Source organism: Euleptes europaea, chromosome 3 (genome assembly GCF_029931775.1).
Source record: "Euleptes europaea isolate rEulEur1 chromosome 3, rEulEur1.hap1, whole genome shotgun sequence".
In the NCBI taxonomy this organism is placed as follows: domain Eukaryota; kingdom Metazoa; phylum Chordata; class Lepidosauria; order Squamata; family Sphaerodactylidae; genus Euleptes; species Euleptes europaea.
The window spans coordinates 24,123,354-24,145,070 of NC_079314.1; the positions used below are offsets into that span (position 1 = coordinate 24,123,354).

A 21,717-nucleotide genomic window follows, 5' to 3' on the forward strand; every position below is an offset into this window, starting at 1 on the left:
TAGATGCTTCAATGTGGGGGTGGAGCAAATACAAAAGGTCGCGTTAAGGGGGCTCTTAAGAAATGCGAAGCAGGTATGTAGCGGCTTCACAGTGACGGCTGGAATGACGGTTCAGCGTGAAGAAATAAAAAAAATATGCGGGGCACTTCAGCCTGGAATGCGCTGCTAATTGCCAAGCATAAACGGCCCCAGTGTTCCTTTGCAACCTTTCCCAGTTGTTGGTTAACTTGGATTTCTACTGCTAGTTTCATTGTGGTCCCCCTTTCCTTGTTTAGATCTCCTTTCAGTATGTTAACACTGCAATGCTATGCAAAGTTACTCCTGTTGATTTCAGTGGGCTTAAACTGGAGTAAATCTGCATAGGATTGCACTGAAAATATTTCATTAATTAATTTGATCACAGGTTTTCCAAGGGCAGATTTGAAACCAAAACAAGATGACCTTCTTTTCTGCATGATGAATGGTTAACTGGGGAGACTCAATAGTGTAGTAGCAAAGTCCACACCACTATCACAGAATTCAAAGGAGAAGGATCCTATTGATTTATGAGCTATTAATAGCCACCTGTCAGGAGCAGGCCATGAACTGTCTTCATGGCCTGCTCCTGAAGGTGGCTATTAATAGCTCATAAATCAATAGGATTCCCGAAGTGCCTGAAATGGTGGTGGTGGGGAGAACATTTTGAAGTGGCTAAGAAACTGGATTTCTGCTTTCGCTATGGTGCCCTTCAATACCTGGTTTGCTGGAAACATTTTGGTCCCGCCCAAGATGAATGGGTGCATGCCCGTGACGTCTCCGCCCCCCGCCTGGTGCAAACCCTCGGTGGAAGGGTGAAGGGGGGTCTTTAGGGGGGCAGAAGGTCAGGAGCAGGCCATGAAGACAGTTCATGGTTGTGCTCCCAGGTGTTGTTTTGCAGTTCTCTCCAAGGCCAGTCCGTGCCCCGTGTTTAGACTTCATAGAGTCCTTCATAGATTCCTTTAGTGTGGGAATTGCCAAGTACTCCTTCCTGCCTCTGGGAGGGGGGTTGCCTGGGTTACTGGTTATCTCCTTTTGCTTTTCCATATATGCCATGTGCCTTGCCTTAGCCCCTTACTAGTGTCCTTCTGAATATGGCTTTTGTAACCTTCGAGTCTAATCAATAAAACTGCTTTCGTGGACTTGCCGTCTGCTGGAATCTGTTTATGGGTTTGCCGCAGGGCTAGAGCTCACACCATCCAAAATGTATGCAGTCATAAAGGGAATGGAACTGTTGCATTAAGGTGTCCAGTTCAATTCACCAGGGAAAGTTGGAAGTGAGGCACCGCTCACCGCTTAGGTAAAAAATCATCTGCATTTGGCAGCAGTCTTATGTGTACTGACGCCCTAACCCGGACAGCTCAGGCTAGCCTGATCTTGTCAGATCTCTGAGGCTAAGCAGGGTCGACCCTGGCAAATATTTGGAGGGGGGACCTCCAAGAAATAGGAGGGTCATGACGTGGAGGCAGGCAATGGCAAAGCACCTCTGAATGTCTGTTGCCTTGAAAACCCCAACAGGGGTCGCTGTAAGTCAGATGTGACTTGACCGCAAAAATAAAATGTGTATTGGGTTGGCGGGCCATCAATCTGCGCTTCCTGGTATACTCATTTGGGGGAAGAGCACCACCTACTGGTCATGTCATTTATGGCAAGTGAGTGGATTATAGTAGTTTTATGTTTTGGGTATGTATTTATTTGTGCCCTGCTTTTCTCCCCAACACGACTAGAAGTGGCTAACTACACCATTCTCCCCATCTCCATTTTATCCTCCCAACCAACCACCACCCTTGTGAGTCCAAAAGTCCCCCAGCAACCTTCCATGGCAGGGTGCGAATTCGAACCAGACACTAATCACTACACCCCACTGTGGCTGTTAGTGTGGTACTTACAGATGTGAATGTTTACAGATGAATAGTCCCACAGGGGAAATTAAAATCATTTCTCCCCCTCCCCCCCCCACCACACACACATTGTTACTGAGGCAGTAGCAATGATAGATGGATAAATAGGTCAGAGATGCTGAAACTAAGCACATCTGCATCTGTCAGCTGCCTGGCTGGGAGATCCTCCAAACCCATTTGTAAGCTGCGTCTTGGAGGATGAGTTGGGTATAAGTCAAATAAAGAGCTACCTGTATTTGCGCCTCCTTTTTTCTCAGGCACTTCTGCTGACCTCATACTCAGCGTGTGTAGCGGTTCGTGTCGGACTACGATCCGGGAGACCCAGGTCAGGAACCCATAAGAACATAAGAAAAGCCATGCTGGATCAGACCAAGGCCCATCAAGTCCAGCAGTCTGTTCACACAGTGGCCAACCAGGGGCCTCTAGGAAGCCCACAAACAAGACGACTGCAGCAGAATTGTCCTGCCTGTGTTCCACAGCACCTAATATATTCGGCATGCTCCTCTGATCCTGGAGAGAATAGGTCTGCATCATGACTAGTCGCCATTTTGACTAGTAGCCATGAATACCCCTCTCCTCCATGAACATGCCCACTCTCCTCTTAAAGCCTTCCAAGTTGGCAGCCATCACCACATCCTGGGGCAGGGAGTTCCACAATTTAACTATGTGTTGTGTGAAGAAATACTTCCTTTTATCTGTTTTGAATCTCTCATCCTCCAGCTTCAGCAGATGACCCCGCGTTCTGGTGCTATGAGAGGGAGAAAAGCTTCTCCCTGTCCACTCTCTCCAGTTTGCCATGGAAGTTAACTGGGTGAACTTTGGCCAGTCATACACTCTAAGCCTAACCTATCTCACAGGGTTATTGTGAGGATAAAATGGAGGAGAGGAGAAGGCTGAAAGCTGCTTTGGGTCCCCTCAGGGATAAAGGTAGGTTAGAAATGAATAAATAAACCCATGAGAGGACTGCTAAAATTGACCACACCAGATTTCCAGCACCTTCTGCTCTAGTCAACTTCTGCAGAAGAAATTGTTCTTAGAAGGTGCTAAGATGAAACAATATGTTAAAATGGGAGCAGATTGTGTTCATTTCCTTTCCTTCTGTCAAAATAGACATAATGGTGAATACACACACTGATACATAAACACTTTGCCAAATATATCTGAGGGAAAATATGTTAATAGTGACGTCACAGGCACTGCCCAATAGTTGCTTGTAATAGCCACACACATATATGATGCACCAGAACTGCATACAGTTGAGCCATTTTAAGATTTTTCCAGAAGCTCAACAGACAGCTACAAAACCAGTCTGAGCAGAAACTAACTGGGTAGAACAGACAAAACATGCACGCCATGGGAAGTAATGGGTTTTCTTGTCCCCTTAAGTGATTGGGGAAATTTTCGTTCTCAATTCTTATTATGCATGAAGTTAAATTTACCAGTTTACGAAGCAGGGCTTTTCAGCAGTGGCCCCTAGCTAGTGGAAGAGCCTCCCCAGTGAAGGCTGCCAGCCCTTTTCGATGGCTGCTTTCCGGTGGCAAGAAGAGATCTAAAAAAATTATCTGTTGGTTTCAATGTGATACCATTTCTTTTAGTATTTCAGTGAGGAAATGATCTCAAAATGATGTAAAGTAAAAAAAAGAGAAAAACAGCCTTTTAGTCTGAAAAAGAAAACAACCCAAAGGCTTATGTTAAAGCAATGTTGCTGGAATACACACATGAACACACATGAAGCTGCCTTATACTGAATCAGGCCCTCGGTCCCTTCAAAGTCAGTATTGTCTACTCAGACCGGCAGCGGCTCTCCAGGGTCTCAGGGAGGGATCTTTCACATCACCTCCTTGCCTAGTCCCTTTAACTGGAGATGCCGGGGATTGAACCTGGGACCTTCTGCATGCCAAGCAGATGCTCTGCAAACTGAGCCACAGCCCCTCCCATGTCAGGCGTGGGGGTATACTGTTAAAATGAGAGGCAAGGGGGTAGGATACAGGGGAAGGGGGGAGAAAACTACCACAAGCCATTAAAAATTAAAACATTCATTTATTAGAATTTGTATGTAAAAAGACTCTCTTTACACATATTTTTTTATACAATAGTTTTCCCATTGCTTTAAGTGCTCCTGCCGGAGACAGAGCATCGTACATGAAAAGCATATACAGACTACCTCCGCTCAGCCAGAAGCAGAGAGCCACAGAAAGGCTCCGAGTTTGAACAGAGAGCGTGCAGAGTTGCGTTGGCATACCCCGCAACTGGAGCTGCTGCCTCCCCGGTCTTACCTGTGCTGCTTGCAGCTCTTCCCCTGTGGCGGGGTGCATGTGCTGGGGGGGTGGGGGGGAGGGAGGAGAGTCACGATTTGGATGGAAGAATAAAGAGGCACGCACAGAGCCACTGGTGAGCGAAGCCTGGCCTTTCCAAGCCAGGGATCCCAGAGCTGCCAGATGTACAGAGCGGCAAATCACGACACCATTTTGCGCAGGCAGACACTGTATGGCTAAAAAAAGGCACGGCGCACAGGGGCAGAGAAAGGAAACGCCCCCTTCAGTGGGGCAGGGGGAGGGGGGGCTAAGAGCTACCCGGGGGGGATTCAGCAGGCACCAAAACACCTCTATGGAGAGTGCCATCTCCAAAATGATTTTTCTAATCACTGGACTCACAACAGCCGTTGACTGTTGTCTAAAGTGCAGAATCGATATGAAAATAGACACAGCCTCTTTCCGGCTTGCCACTGATACGCACACGCAGGTGTGTGCGCATACCCTTCCTTAACATCAACCCCAAAAAGCACTGATTCAGAATAACTAGACCCATTCGTGGTCTGTTCCAGTGTAGGGCAGCAGCCAGGGTCAAAAGGCAGCTAGAACTAGCTAGAACTAGGGGTTCCATCCTTTTGGAGAGTCCGTGCTTTAGACGGGGAGTGCGTGTGTGTCTGTATAGAAATTTTTTGATCTCATCCTAGCCTCTCTCTCTGGGCGAAAACGCACGGTCGCTTTAGCCTCCTTTATTCCGTTTCAGCCAGGATTCAGCCAGGATCAAACGCAGTTCGGCGAAAACGCATGCGTTCGATCCTGGCTGAATCCTGGCTGAAACAGGGAATAAAGGAGGCTAAAGCGACCATGCGTTTTCGCCGTCTCTCTCTCCGTCCCTTTAGGTGCTAGCACCAGGGAATCCTCGCAACACACCGCCAGTAACATTTGGGCTAAGGGCTGATGAACCCATGCTCCCAACGCTGTTCATGGTTGCCTCACTTCAAACTGCTGGTAGAGGACATGGCATGAATTAATGCTTCTTCCCATACATATGTGTGTGTGTGTGTGTGTGTGTGTGTATCTGCATATTGTCAAGCTCTGCAAAATCACCACAAACTCAAGCCTTGCTAGTACTTGCAAAGTCCATACTGGAACAGAATGGTGAATTGACAAATAGGGGCTCTTGAGAAAACATGGAAAGGGGGGGGTCCTCCACCTTAAGATGGTGGGAAGAGAGAAAAAGGTTCATAGGCCAGGATAACGATGCGGTGCTCTCAGAAGCGCAGGGTGGTGGGCGAAGGAAAGAAGGGAATTTTGAAAGGCCAGAGGAAAAGAGCCGGGAGAAGAAGAAGAAGAGTTGGTTTTTATATGCCGACTTTCTCTCCCACTTAAGGAAGAATCAAACTGGCTTACAATCACCTTCCCTTCCCCTCCCTACAACAGACACCCTGTGAGGTAGGCGAGACTGAGAGAGCTTGAAGAGAGCTGTGACTAGCCCAAGGTCATCCAGCTGGTTTCATGTGGAGGAGTGGGGAATCAAATCTGGTTCTCCAGATCAGAGTCCACCGCTCCAAACCACCGCTCTTAAGCACTACACCATGCTGGCTCCCTAGTGTCACACACAGAAGGGCAATGCCCAGTGTAGGAGTGTGTGATGGAGAAACGAGAACGGCAGGAGAGCAGGGCCAGGCAGGCAGAACCATTGGTCCAAAGTCAATTGCTAGTGGGCTGTTGTGGGACAGGAGTGTCTGTGGGAATGGGGAATACCAGAAAGGCCTCTGCCTTCTCTGCCCCAGCTGTTACTCAAGGTAAAGTCAGCCCCGCAGTCCTGCCATATCATGCTTTCAATTTCTAGGCAGCAAAATAACAACTGAATCCCTTTTCCCTATGGTGTGTATGCACATGCTCAAGTAATTTTTCTACCCAGAATGGTGCAGGCGGAGTAAGCTGTATGTGTGTGTGTGTTTTTTTCCCCATCACAGACTTTAATTCCCCCCGTGGAATAATTTGAGTCACCATTTTAAGAAATATATACCGTTTTTAAAACAAAGGAAAAAAAAAAAAACCCTCACCCCATCCCATTAATTCTATATATATATATATATATATATATTAAATCTTTGGTCAACAAAATGCTCTATGTATATGTATTTTTTTTAAAAAAATAATCAGATCCTTACAGGAGAAAGTGGACAAAATCCGGGGTGGGGTGGGTGGGGAGAGGCGTGTAGAAGCAAATCAGCAGAGAGAATGTTTCTTGTGCACATTCAGACAGGTGGGGTTGGCTTGTGAGAATAGCCAGATGAATCCGGACAAGCCTGGGGGCGCAGATAGGGTTGCCAGGTTTGTGTTGGAAAATACCTGGAGATTTTGGAGAGTGGAGCCTGGAGAGGGTGGGGCTGGGGGAGGGATCTCAGCATGGTACAATGCCACAGAGTCTGCCCTCCCAAGCAACTGTTTTTTCCAGGGGAACCGATCTCTGTAGTCTAGAGATCAGTTGTAAAAGCGGGAGATCTCCAGGCCCTACCAGGAGGTTGGCAACCCTAAGCACAGAGGACAGGCAACTTACCACAGCCTCATCTGAAGCTGGTGCAAGGTCAGTCCTTTATGCCCAGAGCAGCCTTTGTGGGAGCAAACGGCTCAATTTCACTTGTGAAATGAACGAAACAAACAAACAAAAAAAAATCCAGGCGAGTGTCAAGTATGGAGGATTAAAAAGCAAAAGGAACTTCTCTATGGCTCAGTGGAATTGGGTTTCTCTCCAGAACACCTTAAAGCTTAGGGCCTCAGCCATTACCTAATCATCCCCGAGACGAAGAAGAACGAAGAAGATGAAAGTAAGAAGAAGTAAGAAGAAAGAAAGAAAAAGAAGAAAGAAAAAGAAAGAAGAAAGAAGAAGAATTGGTTTTTCTATGCCGACTTTCTCTGCCACTTAAGGGAGAATCAAATCGGCTTACAATCACCTTCCCCTCCCCTCCCCTCCCCTCCCCACAACCCCCTGTGAGGTAGGTGGGGCTGAGAGAGCTCTAAAAGAGCTGTGACTAGTCCAAGGTCACCCAGCCGGCTTCATGTGTAGGAGTGGGGAAACCAACCTGGTTCACCAGATCAGCATCCGCAGCTCACGTGGAGGAGTGGGGAATCAAACCCGGTTCTCCAGATTAGAGTCCACTGCTCCAAACTACTGCTCTTAACCACTACACCACACTGAAAACCCGAATTGTCAGAAAAGGTGACATTTGGCTTGGTAGGGAATGGAGGCACCGGGAAAAGTTGAGACGCCATAAGCCCAAAACATCTCTCTGAACCAGTAGTCCTCCAACGATCAGCTGGCTTGCTTTCAAACTTTGGCTCAGAGGTTTCAAGGATATCATTTAGCAGAAGAGCGGGAGATCTGTTATAGCCAGAGGATCGAGGATATTAGCCTGTGAAACAGAGGCTCCCTCAGAACTCCACAAGGCACCAGCCCCAGACCAGCTTCCCCTTTAGTGTCAGACACATTTTCATGAGGATGCCAAGGGGCAGCTGACAGATATGACACACCTTTGACCTCCGGGCAATGCTGCTTCAGACATAAGAAGAAGAGTTGGTTTTTATATGCCGACTTTCTCTACCCACTTAAGGCGGAATCAAACCAGCTTACAATCACCTTCCCCTCCCCTCCCCACGACACCTTGTGAGGTAGGTGGGGCTGAGAGAGCTCTAAGAGAACTGTGATTAGCCCAAGGTCAACCAGCTGGCTTCATGTGGAGGAGTGGGGAAACCAACCCAGTTCACCAGATTAGTGTCTGCCACTCATGTGGAGGAGTGGGGAATCAAACCCGGTTCTCCAGATCAGAGTCCACTGCTCCAAATCACCGCTCTTAACCACTACGGCACGCTGGCTCTCAAGCTGAACCAGCATCTCCTGGGCTTCTCTGGTGTGTCTGGGAGGGAACAAAGGGGCGTTCTGAAGTGCAAACGGAGGTTTCAGGGGCCCAAAGGAAAGCCACCTCTTGGCTCTGTGGGGAAGGGACAAGGCCATGGGGCAAAGCACAGCCCTGACCCGGAAAGGGGGAGGACTGGCCTTTTTCCCCCAGGAGAAGGAATGTTGCTGGCCGCTACGACTATTGCTTTCTCAGCAAAGGTGCTCAGCTGGCCGGACGTGTTCCGAACCTCCCAACAAAGAAGGGCAGCCTCCAAAACGAAGAGCGAAAGGGGAGGGGAAGGAACGGGACAGAGGAAAGGGGAGAGCCTGTATAAATATGTGCAGGAAGCTCCCCCTTCAGGCTGGATCTAGTAGCGCACCTAGCCCTCACTTCCCTTGTGGGATGAAGGGGTCTCCTTCTTCAGGGTCCGGCCTGGGCCCAGGGTCACTCAGGCATCGCATCATCCGCTGGTTGCTGGGGCTGTCGCTGGCCCCCGGGGTGAACACGTCGTCCGTGCCCGGCGAGGAAGGCTCCTTGGTCCGCATCACCAGCCCTTCCTCGTCCTCGTCCTCCTCCGGGGACGGCGGGAGGCGGGTCATCCCTTTCACGGCCTCCTCGTTCACCAAGTCGACAGACTCGGGCGACTGTGGCGAGGCGGGGTCGATGGTGATGATGGGGAGGTTCTCCGAGTCGGGCTTGGGGTCGTACGCCAGGGGGTCTGGAAGAGGAAAGGAAACGACAAGGCAGGCTGAAGGAGATACGCATCAAGGCCAGCCTCACCCCAAACACCACAGAGCTGACCTTGGAGGCAGGGCTCATCGGAAGAAGGAGGAGAAGGAGAAGAAGGGATCCAGCGTGGTGTAGTGGATAAGAGCGGTGGTTTGGAGCAGTGATCTGGAGAACCGGATTTGATTCCCCTCCTCCACATGAGCGGCGGGGGCTAATCTGGTGAACTGGATTTGTTTCCCCACTCCTACCCACGAAGCCAGATGGGTGACCGTGGGCCAGTCACACTCTCTCAGCCTCACCTACCTCAGAGAGTGTCTGTTGTGGGGAGGGGAAGGGAAAGCGATTGTTTAAGCCGGTTTGATTCTCCCTTAAGCGGTGCAGAAAGTCGGCATATAAAAACCAACTCTTCTTTTTATCTTACGATCGCCTTCCCTTCCTCTCCCCACAACAGACACCCCGTGAGGTGGGGCTGAGAGAGTGTGACTAGCTCAAGGTCGCCCAGCTGGCTTTGTGTATACGAGTGGGGAAACCAGCCCGGTTCACCAGATTAGAGTCCCCCCGCTCATGTGGAGGAGTGGGGAAACAAACCTGGTTCTCCAGATTAGAGTCCACCGCTCCAAACCACCGCTTCTCAACCACTACACCAAGCTGAAAATGTTTGCTCTTGGTGGACACAGTGAAATCCTTGGCATTAAGGATAGTGTGGGTCTACTTTGAGTTTTTACTACTCAAAAGGTGGGCATTTAATCAATCTAGCTTTGAAACTGTTCCAAAGTAAGGTCAACCCTCATCTCCTTGATGGAGCTGAAGTGTGGGGCTGGAATGAGGATAATTTATTAAGCCTTGAAATAATCCAAAACCAATTTCTATGGCGCATTTTAGCTCTTCCTAGAGGGTCTCCAGCGGCCCTGATGAGAGCGGAAGAAGGATTGCCTTCTCCTAGGGCCCAGGCTCATCCAGCAGTTTTAAAATCTTGGAAGAGAACTAAATTACTTGGACCTAATTCATTACGCCATCAATCTTTTAGGTTATTGTTATCCAAAGACTTAAGAGTCAGAAATTATTTATTTCATTTCCTGATTTTTTCTCCATGTGTATCCTGCCATCATAGAATTCAAGGTGATGCTCACCTATCGTTTTTTTAAAAAAACTTTTAAACGGACTTGCACTGTACTAAATGATTCACAAAGTTACTTGGAAAAATTATTAGGGACTCTGGTCTATACTGCTATGTATAGCTTGTTGAAACTAGGATTCTTCTGTGGGATTTTGCACGATTTAATGTGTGATGTTAATAGGTGCTTTGCCTCAGTTCTGTTTTTGGACTTCTGGTTAGTTCTACAGCCCTAATCCTATTGCCTTGTCTACTGAATGTCTCATAGTCGATTGTCACTCATTGCAATCCGCCTTGAGTCCAAGTGAGAAAGGCGAACTACAAATACGGTAAATAAACAATGTAAATAAATAAATAAACTTTCAAAAATCCCACCAGTCACATTTTTATCCTTCCCTTCCCTCCACCCTTGTGGATCTCCTCTCTTCATTTATCCTCACAATATCCCTGTGAGGTAGGCAAGACAGAGAGAGTGACAGGTCCAAGGTCCATCAGGGACAGTCAGAGTGGAGTCCTCCCTACTCCTACTCCAACCACTAGTAATCCCTACTATTATCACTGTGAGTATGTACATTATTGCTTTGAATCTAAAAAGTCACACTACCTAACAAAACTAAAATAGAGCTTATATGCCATTAAAGGTTTATGAATGAATGAATGAATGAATGAATGAATGAATGAAGAAATAGAGTTCCTAGGGCAATGCCCGTTCAGGCATTGACTGGACCAGGGAAGTGTCGCAGTTAACTTGTTGAACTAGGATCCAGAAGATCTGGGTTCAAATCCCCACCGTACCATGTAGCATGCCAGGTGACCTTGGAGCAGTCGCGTTCTGTTAGCCTAACCTATCTTGCAGGGTTGTGGAGAAAGAAATCATGGGGGAGAGATAAGCCACCCTGAGCTCCTCGGGGAAAAGGGCAGAATAGAAACATACTAGATAGACAAACCTAGACTTAACTTTACCAACATTCAAGGGGCTAGAGACCCTGTCCTGGAATTACCAGCCTTTGAGAGATGCACAAATAAATAAATAAAACAAAACAATTCCTATGTGGCAGTTTCTCCTCTCCCTTCCAGTGTAACCGAGTGCTCTCCCCCCGATCTCAATACCTCAACATTTCTTCAGGAGACCGAGCTCCGGGGCAGGCGATTCAATCACTTTTTGGCATTTGGAATGACTGAATGATACAACCGCACTTGATGCAAAGACGCAGTAGAATAATCTCCTACCCTGCCCCTTTGAGGAAGCAGGCTGAGAGGAGTAAAACTCAGAGCAGTAAATCATGGAGAGACTCACCAGGCAACCTCGTGCCTGGCCACTCGAAAAGTCATTTTAATTTTCCCACGGCATGCCTCAGCGCACAGCCGGGGAACTGGCGAAGGTCAGTAAAACAGGACACACAACCCAACAGGGACCACAAAACGGAAGGGCTGGGGAGGGGGCCAGAAATGGAATCTCGTGGGTACAGGAAGCTAAGCGGGGAAGGTTTCACTATTGACTCAGGAAAAAGGAGCGGGCTCGTATGGATCACAGCAGGGACGGGACAGCTTGGGTTCCATTACCTGCTGAGGACGAGAAGCTGCAGTCCTACTTATAGGCATGGGTCTGATAAAGAAAGAAAGAAGGACAAAGGAAAACTAACAGGAGAACAACTCTTTACATAGACCTGTTTGGGCATGCTGATCCTTAGGTTATGGAACTCACCCATATAGACACCCCAAGTGCTGTGTTTAGTATGAGGAGAAAGCATTCATCCAGTCTTGATAGGCTAGCAACTGTGACTTCGTTTTCTCACACATGAAGCTGCCTTCTACTGAAATCAGACCCTCAGTCCATCGAAATCAGTATTGTCTACTCAGACCGGCAGCGGCTCTCCAGGGTCTTAGGCAGAGGTCTTTCACATCACCTACTCGCCTAGTCCCTTTAACTGGAGATGCAGGGGATTGAACCTGGGACCTTCTGAATGCCAAGCAGATGCTCTACCACTGAGCCACAGCCCCCTCTTCCAAGAGTCATCTGATTTATCTGTTCTGCAGACGCCACTTAGACAGCACACTGTTTTCACTTCTCCGCTTACTTGGGGCACAGTGGTATGGATTGACCTAGCAGGGGCTGAAGGCCTTTTGACCATTTTCAAGCCCTCTCCGCTGCCTTATCTATGCTCCCTTTGGCTCCACATTCCTCAGCTGGTTTTTGCTTCAAGCATCAGTCGTGGAGAGGATCAAGAAACCTACACGACTTGAGTAATGTAAACACACATTTGAGGCCCAGAAATGGCCTGTGTGGATGTTCTGAGCATCCAGAGGTAGCACATATTTTTTGAAAGAAATAATAAAAAAATATAATTTGGTCTTACTGCTTAAATGGTTGTCACCAGCCACCCCCTGTTTTATGTTTTGAAGAAATTGTGCTCAATCATAATGCCTTACATTTGTGGCTGAGACATCTTATTTCTCTCCCCCCCACTCTTAAAAATCCAGGTGATGAAGAGTTCTGGATAACACAAAAGCTGGCAAAAAACAAAAGGGAGAAAGAAAAACCCAACCTATAAACAAAGCTGGGCACCCAAAGGTTGGCACACTGTTATGACCCACCCTTTCTCTGCCATGGACTGCCAAGGATCAACCCCATTTATCATTCAGACACACACCTCTGTGCCCCAGCGCCTCGTACAGTGGGCCCTAAATAAACCACAGATGGAGATCTTCTGCTGAGGTTGTGTAAAATGTGACCCCACGTACTGAAGTGGGGAGGGGTAAGAACAAAGGCAGGGCCTCCTCTGTTGTGACACCTCGGTTATGAAACTCTCACTACTGATCAGTTCAACCTTCTGAGCTTTTCTAACAAAAGAAGAGTTTGCTACTTTTGGATATTCCTTTGCTTTCTCTCTTCTAGCCTGATTAATTTTCTCTCCCCCAGCCATAATATGGGTTGGTTAATATCTGTTCTCTATTGCAATTATTTGGGTCCTGTGATTGTTCTGTTAGTTCAGAAAGGTTTATTTTTAAATCATTTCTAATACTTAATTCTAAGAGCCCCGTGGCGCAGAGTGGTGAGCTGCAGTACTGCAGTCCAAGCTTTGCTCACGACCTGAGTTCGATCCCAACAGAAGTTGGTTTCAGGTAGCCGGCTCAAGGTTGACTCAGCCTTCCATCCTTCCGAGATCGGTAAAATGAGTACCCAGCTTGCTGGGGGTAAAGGGAAGATGACTGGGGAAGGCACTGGCAAACCACCCCGTAAACAAAGTCCGCCTCGTAAACGTCGGGATGTGACGTCACCCCATGGGGCAGGAATGACCCGGTGCTTGCACAGGGGACCTTTACCTTTTTAATACTTAATTGCTGTGATTTCAGTTTTAACATGAACTACTTTCATCATCGCCTTTGTCATGCTAGTTCCTAGTTTTAATTGTTGGGTGGAAGCTGCTTCGAGAGTGCTGCTGGGAGGTGGGAAGAAAAACCTTTTAGTTAAACGAAGCAACATTATAAACGCAGTATTTATGGAGGCACAAATTACCAAGGCAAACAGCAGCACCCATGGCTTTGCTCTGAACCCCCTTCCACCCCCCCACCCCAGTTTGCAAGGCCATCAGTTTCTAATTTCTGGACTGGGAAGCCGCTGCCCTTCCTTACCTGAGCCAATCCGTGCCCTTGACATAGTCGGCGAATCAATTTTGTGAGTCGGGACCGTCAGGTAGTTGTTTATCTGGAAAAAGAAGCGAGCGTTCCTTAAAAGATCCCAATGACATCTCCCTCATTCCTCTTCCGCCATATAGCTCTCTCTGGTCGTTTATGCCCGGGAGTTTTACCTGAGGTTCGTGCTCGACAGACCCACACCTTTCCTGTTGGGAACCTATGCACCAGCAGTCTCCAAGCTCAGATCAAGCCCCTGCCCCTTGAAATGCTGCTTTGTAATTGTCTTACTTTGTAGAGCTTACTGAGAGAGAAAATTCTGCCCCCCAAATCCAACCGCCGCATAAAAAAGCATTTTAAGAAAAAACAAAAAATAGAGTGATCTGAAAGTGGGGGGGGGATTCAAACCTCATTTTAAAAAAGCCTTTCTTCTGCTCAGAAAGAGCTCTGAGAAAGCAGGAAGTATTTGAATCCCCGCCTCTTTACACGCTGCTTTGTAACTGGCTGCGAGTGAAACCAAGCTTGCGTGTCCCACTCTTTGCCTTATGCATGGAGATTTCACCCGGGCTGAGCTCAGGGGAGAGGGAAGAATCGGGTTAACAGAGGAACGGGAAGTCCAGGGATTTGTGAGGGCTGGGCACGAGGTCATCTCTAATGGAGGGAAAACTCATGCATAACTCCAGGGAGCAACCGAGACAGACCAGGGGCAAACATGAGTGAAAGTACCCATGCATAAACGACCTCTGTGATACAAAAACTTGCCCTTCTTCCCCCTTTAAAATGGCTGCCTCCAACCCTTCCACCAATAGCTCTTACCTAGAAACGACTCCCACTCCACATCGCCATAAAGCCATTTCTTATACTCTGGCTCAACTGCACTGGCCACAGGGGAAAAAAAACCAATGCACAGGGTTGCCAGGTACCTCTTCACCACCAGCGGGAGGTTTTTGGGGTGGAATCTGAGGAGGGTGGGGTTTGGGGAGGGGAGGGACTTCAATGTCATACAGTCCAATTGCCAAAGCAGCCATTTTCTCCAGGGGGAACTGATCTCTATCGGCTGGAGATCAGTTGTAACAACAGGAGATCTCCAGCTGCAACCTGGAGGTTGGCAACCCTACCAATGCATCCCATTTCCCACAGTGGCAACCATATACTTCTGGGACTATAGACTGGGCAGAGAGGCCAAAGCCTATTGTTGCTTCACAGACCCCAGAATTCAGAGGTATACTGCCTCTGAAAATGGAGGCTCCAGTTGGTAATAACTTTATACATAGAGTAATTAAGAAGATATATGTTTCTATTTCCTTTTATCCCTTAGGAGCTCTTTGATTCATTGATCTTGAGCAACATAGTTTTAAATCTATTATCTGGGAGATATAAGGACTGAAATAAATTTTGCCACTGCCAGTGTAACCTTGCGATTCCTATCACTTAATAGGAAAGGCATTATATCAGACACAGAGGCATTGGGTTTATCTATTAAAATGGGAGAGATACATTGTAATCTAAGATCCTCATAGAAACAACATTCCAAGAGCACATGAGCTAGTGAGTCAATGGAGCCAAACGAGCAAGAACAAGTCCATTCCGAGTAAGGTTGGTTCAAAAATCTACCTTGAGTTACCATAGAAGGGTTAGCAATTAATCTAGCTAGAAAGAAAGCTCTAGAGCAGTGGTTCCCAACGTGGGGCACACTCCCCACAGGGAGGCAATTTGATTTTTAAGGGGGGCAATTCAAGAATGAGTTATTAACAGTGAATTTTTTTGCAGTTCTTATGGTTCTAGAGGCCTCATATACAGTATATAAATATATGTTGTGACATACACATTTTTAAAGTTAAAATCAGAATGTACACAGCGGTCAGCTGGTGACAATGGAGAGGGGGAAAGCCCGCTAAGAATTATATGTCACGGGGGGATTTTAGAGATGCTTAGGTGGGGCATGGCCAAAAAAACCTTGGGAACTACTGCTCTAGAGAGACGAGAATTGTCAAGAAATAGGTGTAGGCAGGCAAACCACGTTGGGGTGGTATTCCGAAAAACTGAGATAAACAAACATGACGAGCACGAAAAGATGTGCTAACATAATCAACCTCTTTGATATGTTCCTATTAGTAAAGTAGATGTTGGTACGCCATAATGTTAGAATTGTGTTGGTGTTATGTCTATGTGATAAGTTATTTGTTTGGTTGTTGTTTGTTAAATTTGTTTAAAAGAAAGCAAAGTCATGTGTATTATTTTGCAATGTCTGTTTTTGTTTGTATTATATGGAATTGAAATTTTTTAAAAATATATATTTTTAAAGAACCTGACGAACGTCATATCCCTATCAATGCTGAAGAGAAAGATCTAGCGTGGAAGTCTGCCCCCCCAATTGGCGTCCCCCCGCACCTTCTGTTCCAGCTGCCGAGCCTTCTGCCTCCTCAGCAACATCTGGTTCCACGCTTCCTCATAAGGGTCTGCCACCAAGGTGTGCCGGTTGTACGATCGTAGCTGCGCAGGAAGGCAAGAGATTAATGCCCATGCACGATTTGTCTGGGTAAGTTTCCGTTGTGAGAGTGAGCCCCGGGGAGTGGAGAAAACGAAGGAGCCAGAGTGCTGGACGCTGCTCTGACCTCCTGGGGTGTTCCAGACCACGAGTGCTAAGGGACTTACCCTCTGCCTGGTTTTCTGCAAATTGGTACGCAGGATCTTCCGGATCTCCTCCTCTTTGTCTTTAGAGAGTGCTGGAAGCATACGTTCCACAGGCAAGGCTTTCGGATTGATGTTCCTGTGGATTTTAAAGAACGAAAAGGACTCAGAGCTTTGGGTTGCAGGAGAAGAGCCAACCCTCTCGGGGTGCCTATGTCACCGGAGGGGGTTGGAAGAACCCTTCTGGACTTGTACTTGGAGCGGCAGACGATTCCCGCTGGTCCAGATGGGACCTGTGGTTGGCAAGCACCGCCCTTGGGATCTCTCTCATCTGTCACTCCCGCTTCGGCTCTAAAGCTTCTGATACTGCAAAGCAGAGCTCCGCATTTGGCAAGCCGATCAAATAATGCAAGTTTTTGGGGGGACATTGAACATAAGAAAGGCCATGCTGGATCAGACCAAGGCCCATCAAGTCCAGCAGTCCATTCACACAGTGGCCAACCAGGTGCCTCTAGCAAGCCCACAAACAAGACGACTGCAGCAACATTGTCCTGCCTGTGTTCCACAGCACCTAATGCAATAGGCACGCTAGTATCCATTTTTACTAGTAGCCATGAACAGCCCTCTCGTTCATGAACATGTCCACTCCCCTCTTAAAGCCTTCCAAGTTGGCAGCCATCCTGGGGCAGGGAGTTCCACAGTTTAACTATGCGTTGTGTGAAGAATCACCACATTCTGCCAGTGGTGTCCCTCTGTGATACCAGTCTCTGTTTGAGCTGCCTTGCCATTCTTCATAGTTGAGTGTGCCACTGTTTCCGGATGCACCCTACCTGGCTCCAAGGCTCCAAGCTCTGTGCTCAGCGTGTATAGCATAGTGGCTAAGTGACTATGACCAGGGTGGAGAGAGTGGACCAAGAGAACTTTCTCTCCCTCTCCCAAAATGCTAGAAAGCAAGGGCACCCAGAGGAGGTGATGGGCAACAGATTCCAGATGGACAAAAGGAAACATGATGGAGGTCTATAAAATTATGCATGGTATGGGGACAGTGGACAGGGAGAATCTTTTCTCTCTCTCTCTCGTAATACTAGAAGGCGGGGTCATCTGCTGAAGCTGGAGGGTGGGAGATTCAAAACAGATAAAAGGAAGTATTTCTTCACACAATGCATAGTTAAATTGTGGAACTCCCTGCCCCAGGATGTGTGATGGCTGCCAATTTTGAAGGCTTTAAGAGGGGAGTGGACATGTTCATGGAGGAAAGGGCTATCCATGGCTACTAGTAAAAATGGATACTAGTCATGATGCAGACCTATTCTCTCCAGCATCAGAGGAGCACTCCTATTATATTAGGTGCTGTGGAACACAGGCAGGACAATGATGCTGCAGTCGTCTTGTTTGTGGGCTTCCTAGAGGCACCTGGCTGGTCACTGTGTGAACAGACTGCTGGACCTTGGTCTGATCCAACATTGCCTTTCTTATGTTCTTCATTCAACGAGTGATTAAAATGTGGAATTTGCTGTCAGGGGGTGTAGTGACGGCCACAGGCATTGTCAGCTTCAAAAGGGGATTAGACAGATTCATGGAGGATAGGTCCACGAGTAGCTACTAGCCACGGCGACTAAAAGGAACCTCCGTATCCAGAGGCAGTCAACCACTCACAGCCATTGCCAGGATGCAACAGCCAGGGAAGCTCTTGGCCTCTGTGCCCTCTTTGTCATCCCTCAGTGTGAGACAGGATGCTGGACCAGATGGACCACCGGTTGGAATCTGACCACTGAGCTTACAAGATGGCTTTTGGCAAAGCTGCCCCCTCCCTACTTCAGCCCCCTTCCCATCTGCAATAATGTGGTGACAATAACAAACCTGGCCTACCTTACAGGGCTGTTGTTATGATTTTAAGATAATATATTAGGAGGGGCTGTGGCTCAGTGGCAGAGCATCTGCTTGGCACGCAGAAGATCCCAGGTTCAATCCCCAGCATCTCCAGTTAAAGGGACTAGGCAGGTAGGTGATGCGAAAGACCTCTACCTGAGACCCTGGAGAGCCACTGCCAGTCTGAGTAGACAGTACTATCTTTGATGGACCGAGGGTCTGATTCAGTAGAAGGCAGTTTCATATGTGCATGTGACTTCCATTAGTTTCTTTGGATCACCAGGTTTCTGTGGGGAGAGGGGCTTGCCCCCTCCGCTTACAGAGAATAAACTCCCACCCACCACTGCCTGACATGGTACTCACTGCATAGAGACCGTAGAGACAGCCGAGGGGATCTTGCCCATGCCCCCGCTCTCCACGAGCTCGATGGCCTGCTTCATCTCCATCTTGTGATAAAAGGCAATCAGCTGGGGCTCTTTGGACCTCTCCCCGGCGATCAGGCACTTCTTGACGTACTTCTTGTTGAAGCGATTCAGCCTTTTCAGAAGCGGCATGATGGGGGAGGGAAAGGGAAAAGACAAGGGGGGGGGAACCACGCAAACATCAAATGCCGTCCTCGTGCCGTCATCCGGTCCGTTCAGTTAACAAAGCCCTTTGTTGCCAATTTTTTTGCAAACCCCCCCCCCACATTCAGTTACGTGACCCCATATGGGATCGCGACCCACAGTTTAAGAAGTGAAGAAGTGGGAGAAGAAATGGCCTCCCAATGCACTGTCCCCCAAATTGCCAGGCGTTCGCCGAGGGTGCTGTGAACCCCACCGTTCACTGTGCCACGCCAGCAGTAAAGGCAACGGCACAGTATCCCGTGGAGAAGCACAGCCAGTGCTCTTTGCAGTAAAACAGATAAGCTAGCCCCAAGGAAACTTGCGAAAAGCAGCAGCCTTGCTGCCCCGGCACTTACTTGTCCTTCCAGTGGTGATGGCCATAGTGGCCGCAGATATCCTCAATCCCAGTCAAAAGATGATCCAGAAACTTTAAGGAAGGGGAAGAGAGGAAATGGACAATTATGCTTTTGTTTCCTCATCTGCTGTATAAAAACCTGCACAGCTTATCTCCGAGACCTTGCGGAATAGCACTCTACCCGATATCCAACCTCTGGGAAGGGAATGCCCAGATGGCAAAACAGGTAGCCAAATTTTGTGCAATAGCATATAAAGTTCGACCCCTAATGTTGGGCAATTGCAATTGGATAAATCATAATTTGGTCAATTTTAGTCTATTATAAATTATTAGGAAATTTTAATTAGGAATGTTTTTTGGTTGAACTGCTGAATATTTTTACCTTTTATATAAGTGACACATGTGTTTTTACTGGCTTATGCTGTATTAATAAATCTGAATCTGATATCCAACCTGTAATATTTGGTACCCAGGAAAAAAGGCGATTCCTTCCCCATCTGGCAGAGCCCACCGGCTGCTCGGAGGGCTGCTGCACGGAGAACGGAGGGTCCAAATGTACAGCCTGCTCTACAGCAGGGCTCACTGAGTAGGAGAGAGGTGGGCATAGAAATATTTTAAATAAATAAAGAAGAAGAAGGAGTTAGTTTTTATATGCCGACTTTCTCTACCACTTAAGGGAGGATCAAACCGTCTTACAATCACCTTCCCTTCCTCTCCCCACAACAGACACCCTGTGAGGTAGGTGGGGCTGAGAGAGCTCGAAGAAAGCTGTGACTAGCCCAAGGTCACCCAGCTGGCTCAGCCCGGTTCTCCAGATTAGCCTCCGCCACTCATGTGGAAGAGTGGGGAATCAAACCAGGTTTTCCAGATCAGAGTCTGCGGCTCCAAACCACAGCTCTTAACCACTACACCAAGCATGGCCTGAGTCATGTACAAAACGAAAGCAAATAACCAAGGCAAGACAAAGGGAACCCAGCTTTTTTAAAAAACAACCATCCTAATTCAGTTAAAAGTTCTTTGGAGAACAAATAGGTTTTGAGAGGGTCAAGAGACTGTGCTTGTTAGGGAGCTCCACCGTTTTGGCAACTCTAAGGCCAAGTAGAATGAGGGAGCAGAACTGATGGAGCATACTTCAGGGGGTGCCCTGATCTGGATGACCCAGGCTAGCCTGATCTCATCAGATGTCAGATGCTAAGCAGGACCCGGTCCTGGCTAGGACTTGCATGGGAGACCACCAAGGAATACCAGGGCCATTATGCAGAGGAAGCCAATGGCAAGCCACTTCTCTTGGTCTCTTGCCTTGAATCCCCTACTGGGTTGCCATAAGTTGGCTGCGACTTGATGACACTTTACACACATTTCACGGGGTGGGATCCAGCTTGAAATGTTCTTTTGCATTAAAAAACAAAACAAAAAACCTTCCCGCAAAAGAAAATTAGAACAGCAGGAAGGCAAGATTCTACCCCCTCTATTTGCTTTGCTTGCTGTTTTTCTTGATGACACTTTACACACATTTCACGGGGTGGGATCCAGCTTGAAATGTTCCTTTGCATTAAAAAACAAAACAAAAAACCTTCCCGCAAAAGAAAACTAGAACAGCAGGAAGGCAAGATTCTACCCCCTCTATTTGCTTTGCTTGCTGTTTTTCTGTTTCCGAGGAAGGAGTTTTTAAACACTAGAACATTAAAAAAAAACACACACACACAAAGATATCAAATATTACAAGTCCATTCCTCCACTTCATTCTCCTTTACTTATGGCCTTACAGTTACCTGCCATATTTCAGAGAGTGGGAAGGGGGCATTTGTCAGAGAGACAGATAATCTAAATGCATGGGAAATGGAGAGGAATCTATGAGAGAAGGTCACAGGCACCTCCGGATATTGTTTGCAACAGGAGTGATGGCTGAAAGATGCTCCTTCCCCCCTGTCTGCACCATTAATAATTATTTGACTTGTTCGTCTGCTGTGTCCCCGCCCCTTCTTCCCTTCCAGGCCACTGCTTCAATGGCATTGCAATTTTTTTTAAAAAAAAAGTATTTGGAAACCACATGTTTCTCTTCTCCTGTGCTACACTACACATTAACCTGATTTTTAAAAAATAAAATAGAAATAAAATGGTATGAATGTCTCTGATTACGTAAAGATCAGGAAGCAGTGGAGTTAGGTGCAGTCCCAAGGCTGGCCCCTGGGGGGCAACAAAGTCTCATAAGAACATAAGAAAAGCCATGCTGAATCAAACCGAGGTCCATCAAGACCAGCAGTCTGTTCACACAGTGGTCAACCAGGTGCCTCTAGGAAGCCACAAACAGGACAACTGCAGCAGCATTGTCCTGCCTGTGTTCTACAGCACCTAATACAATAGGCATACTCCTCTGATCCTGGAGAGAATAGGTATACACATCATGACTAGTACCAATTTTTAATAGTAGCTATGAATAGCCCTCTCCTCCATGAAAATGTCCACTCCCCTCTTTAAGCCTTCCAAGTTGGCAGCCATCACCACATCCTGGGGCAGGGAGTTCCACAATTTAACTATGCGTTGTGTGAAGAAATACTTCCTTTTATCTGTTTTGAGTCTCTCACCCTCCAGCTTCAGCAGATGACCCCGCGTTCTAGTATTATGAGAGAGGGAGACAAGCTTCTCCGTCAACCACTTGCTTTGTAGGCAAGTTAAGCAATGACAAAGCTGGGCGGGGGGGGAGAGTTTATGCA

General features: G+C 47.6%; 1 protein-coding gene across 1 annotated transcript in view; it reads right to left on the reverse strand.

Moving 5' to 3' along the window:
• Nucleotides 1-8,409: 8,409 nt before the first annotated feature.
• SLC9A1 (solute carrier family 9 member A1) overlaps nucleotides 8,410-21,717 on the reverse strand; it is a 96,118-nt gene continuing 82,810 nt past the window's right edge. Inside the window, exons 7-12 of the mRNA XM_056847666.1 lie at nucleotides 19,005-19,075; nucleotides 18,407-18,580; nucleotides 16,199-16,313; nucleotides 15,935-16,036; nucleotides 13,544-13,616; nucleotides 8,410-8,785 (exon numbers count right to left, since the gene is read on the reverse strand). Of these exons, the coding sequence (XP_056703644.1) occupies nucleotides 8,454-8,785; nucleotides 13,544-13,616; nucleotides 15,935-16,036; nucleotides 16,199-16,313; nucleotides 18,407-18,580; nucleotides 19,005-19,075 (867 nt within the window). The 3' untranslated portion in view covers nucleotides 8,410-8,453. The remainder of the gene's footprint in view (nucleotides 8,786-13,543; nucleotides 13,617-15,934; nucleotides 16,037-16,198; nucleotides 16,314-18,406; nucleotides 18,581-19,004; nucleotides 19,076-21,717) is intronic.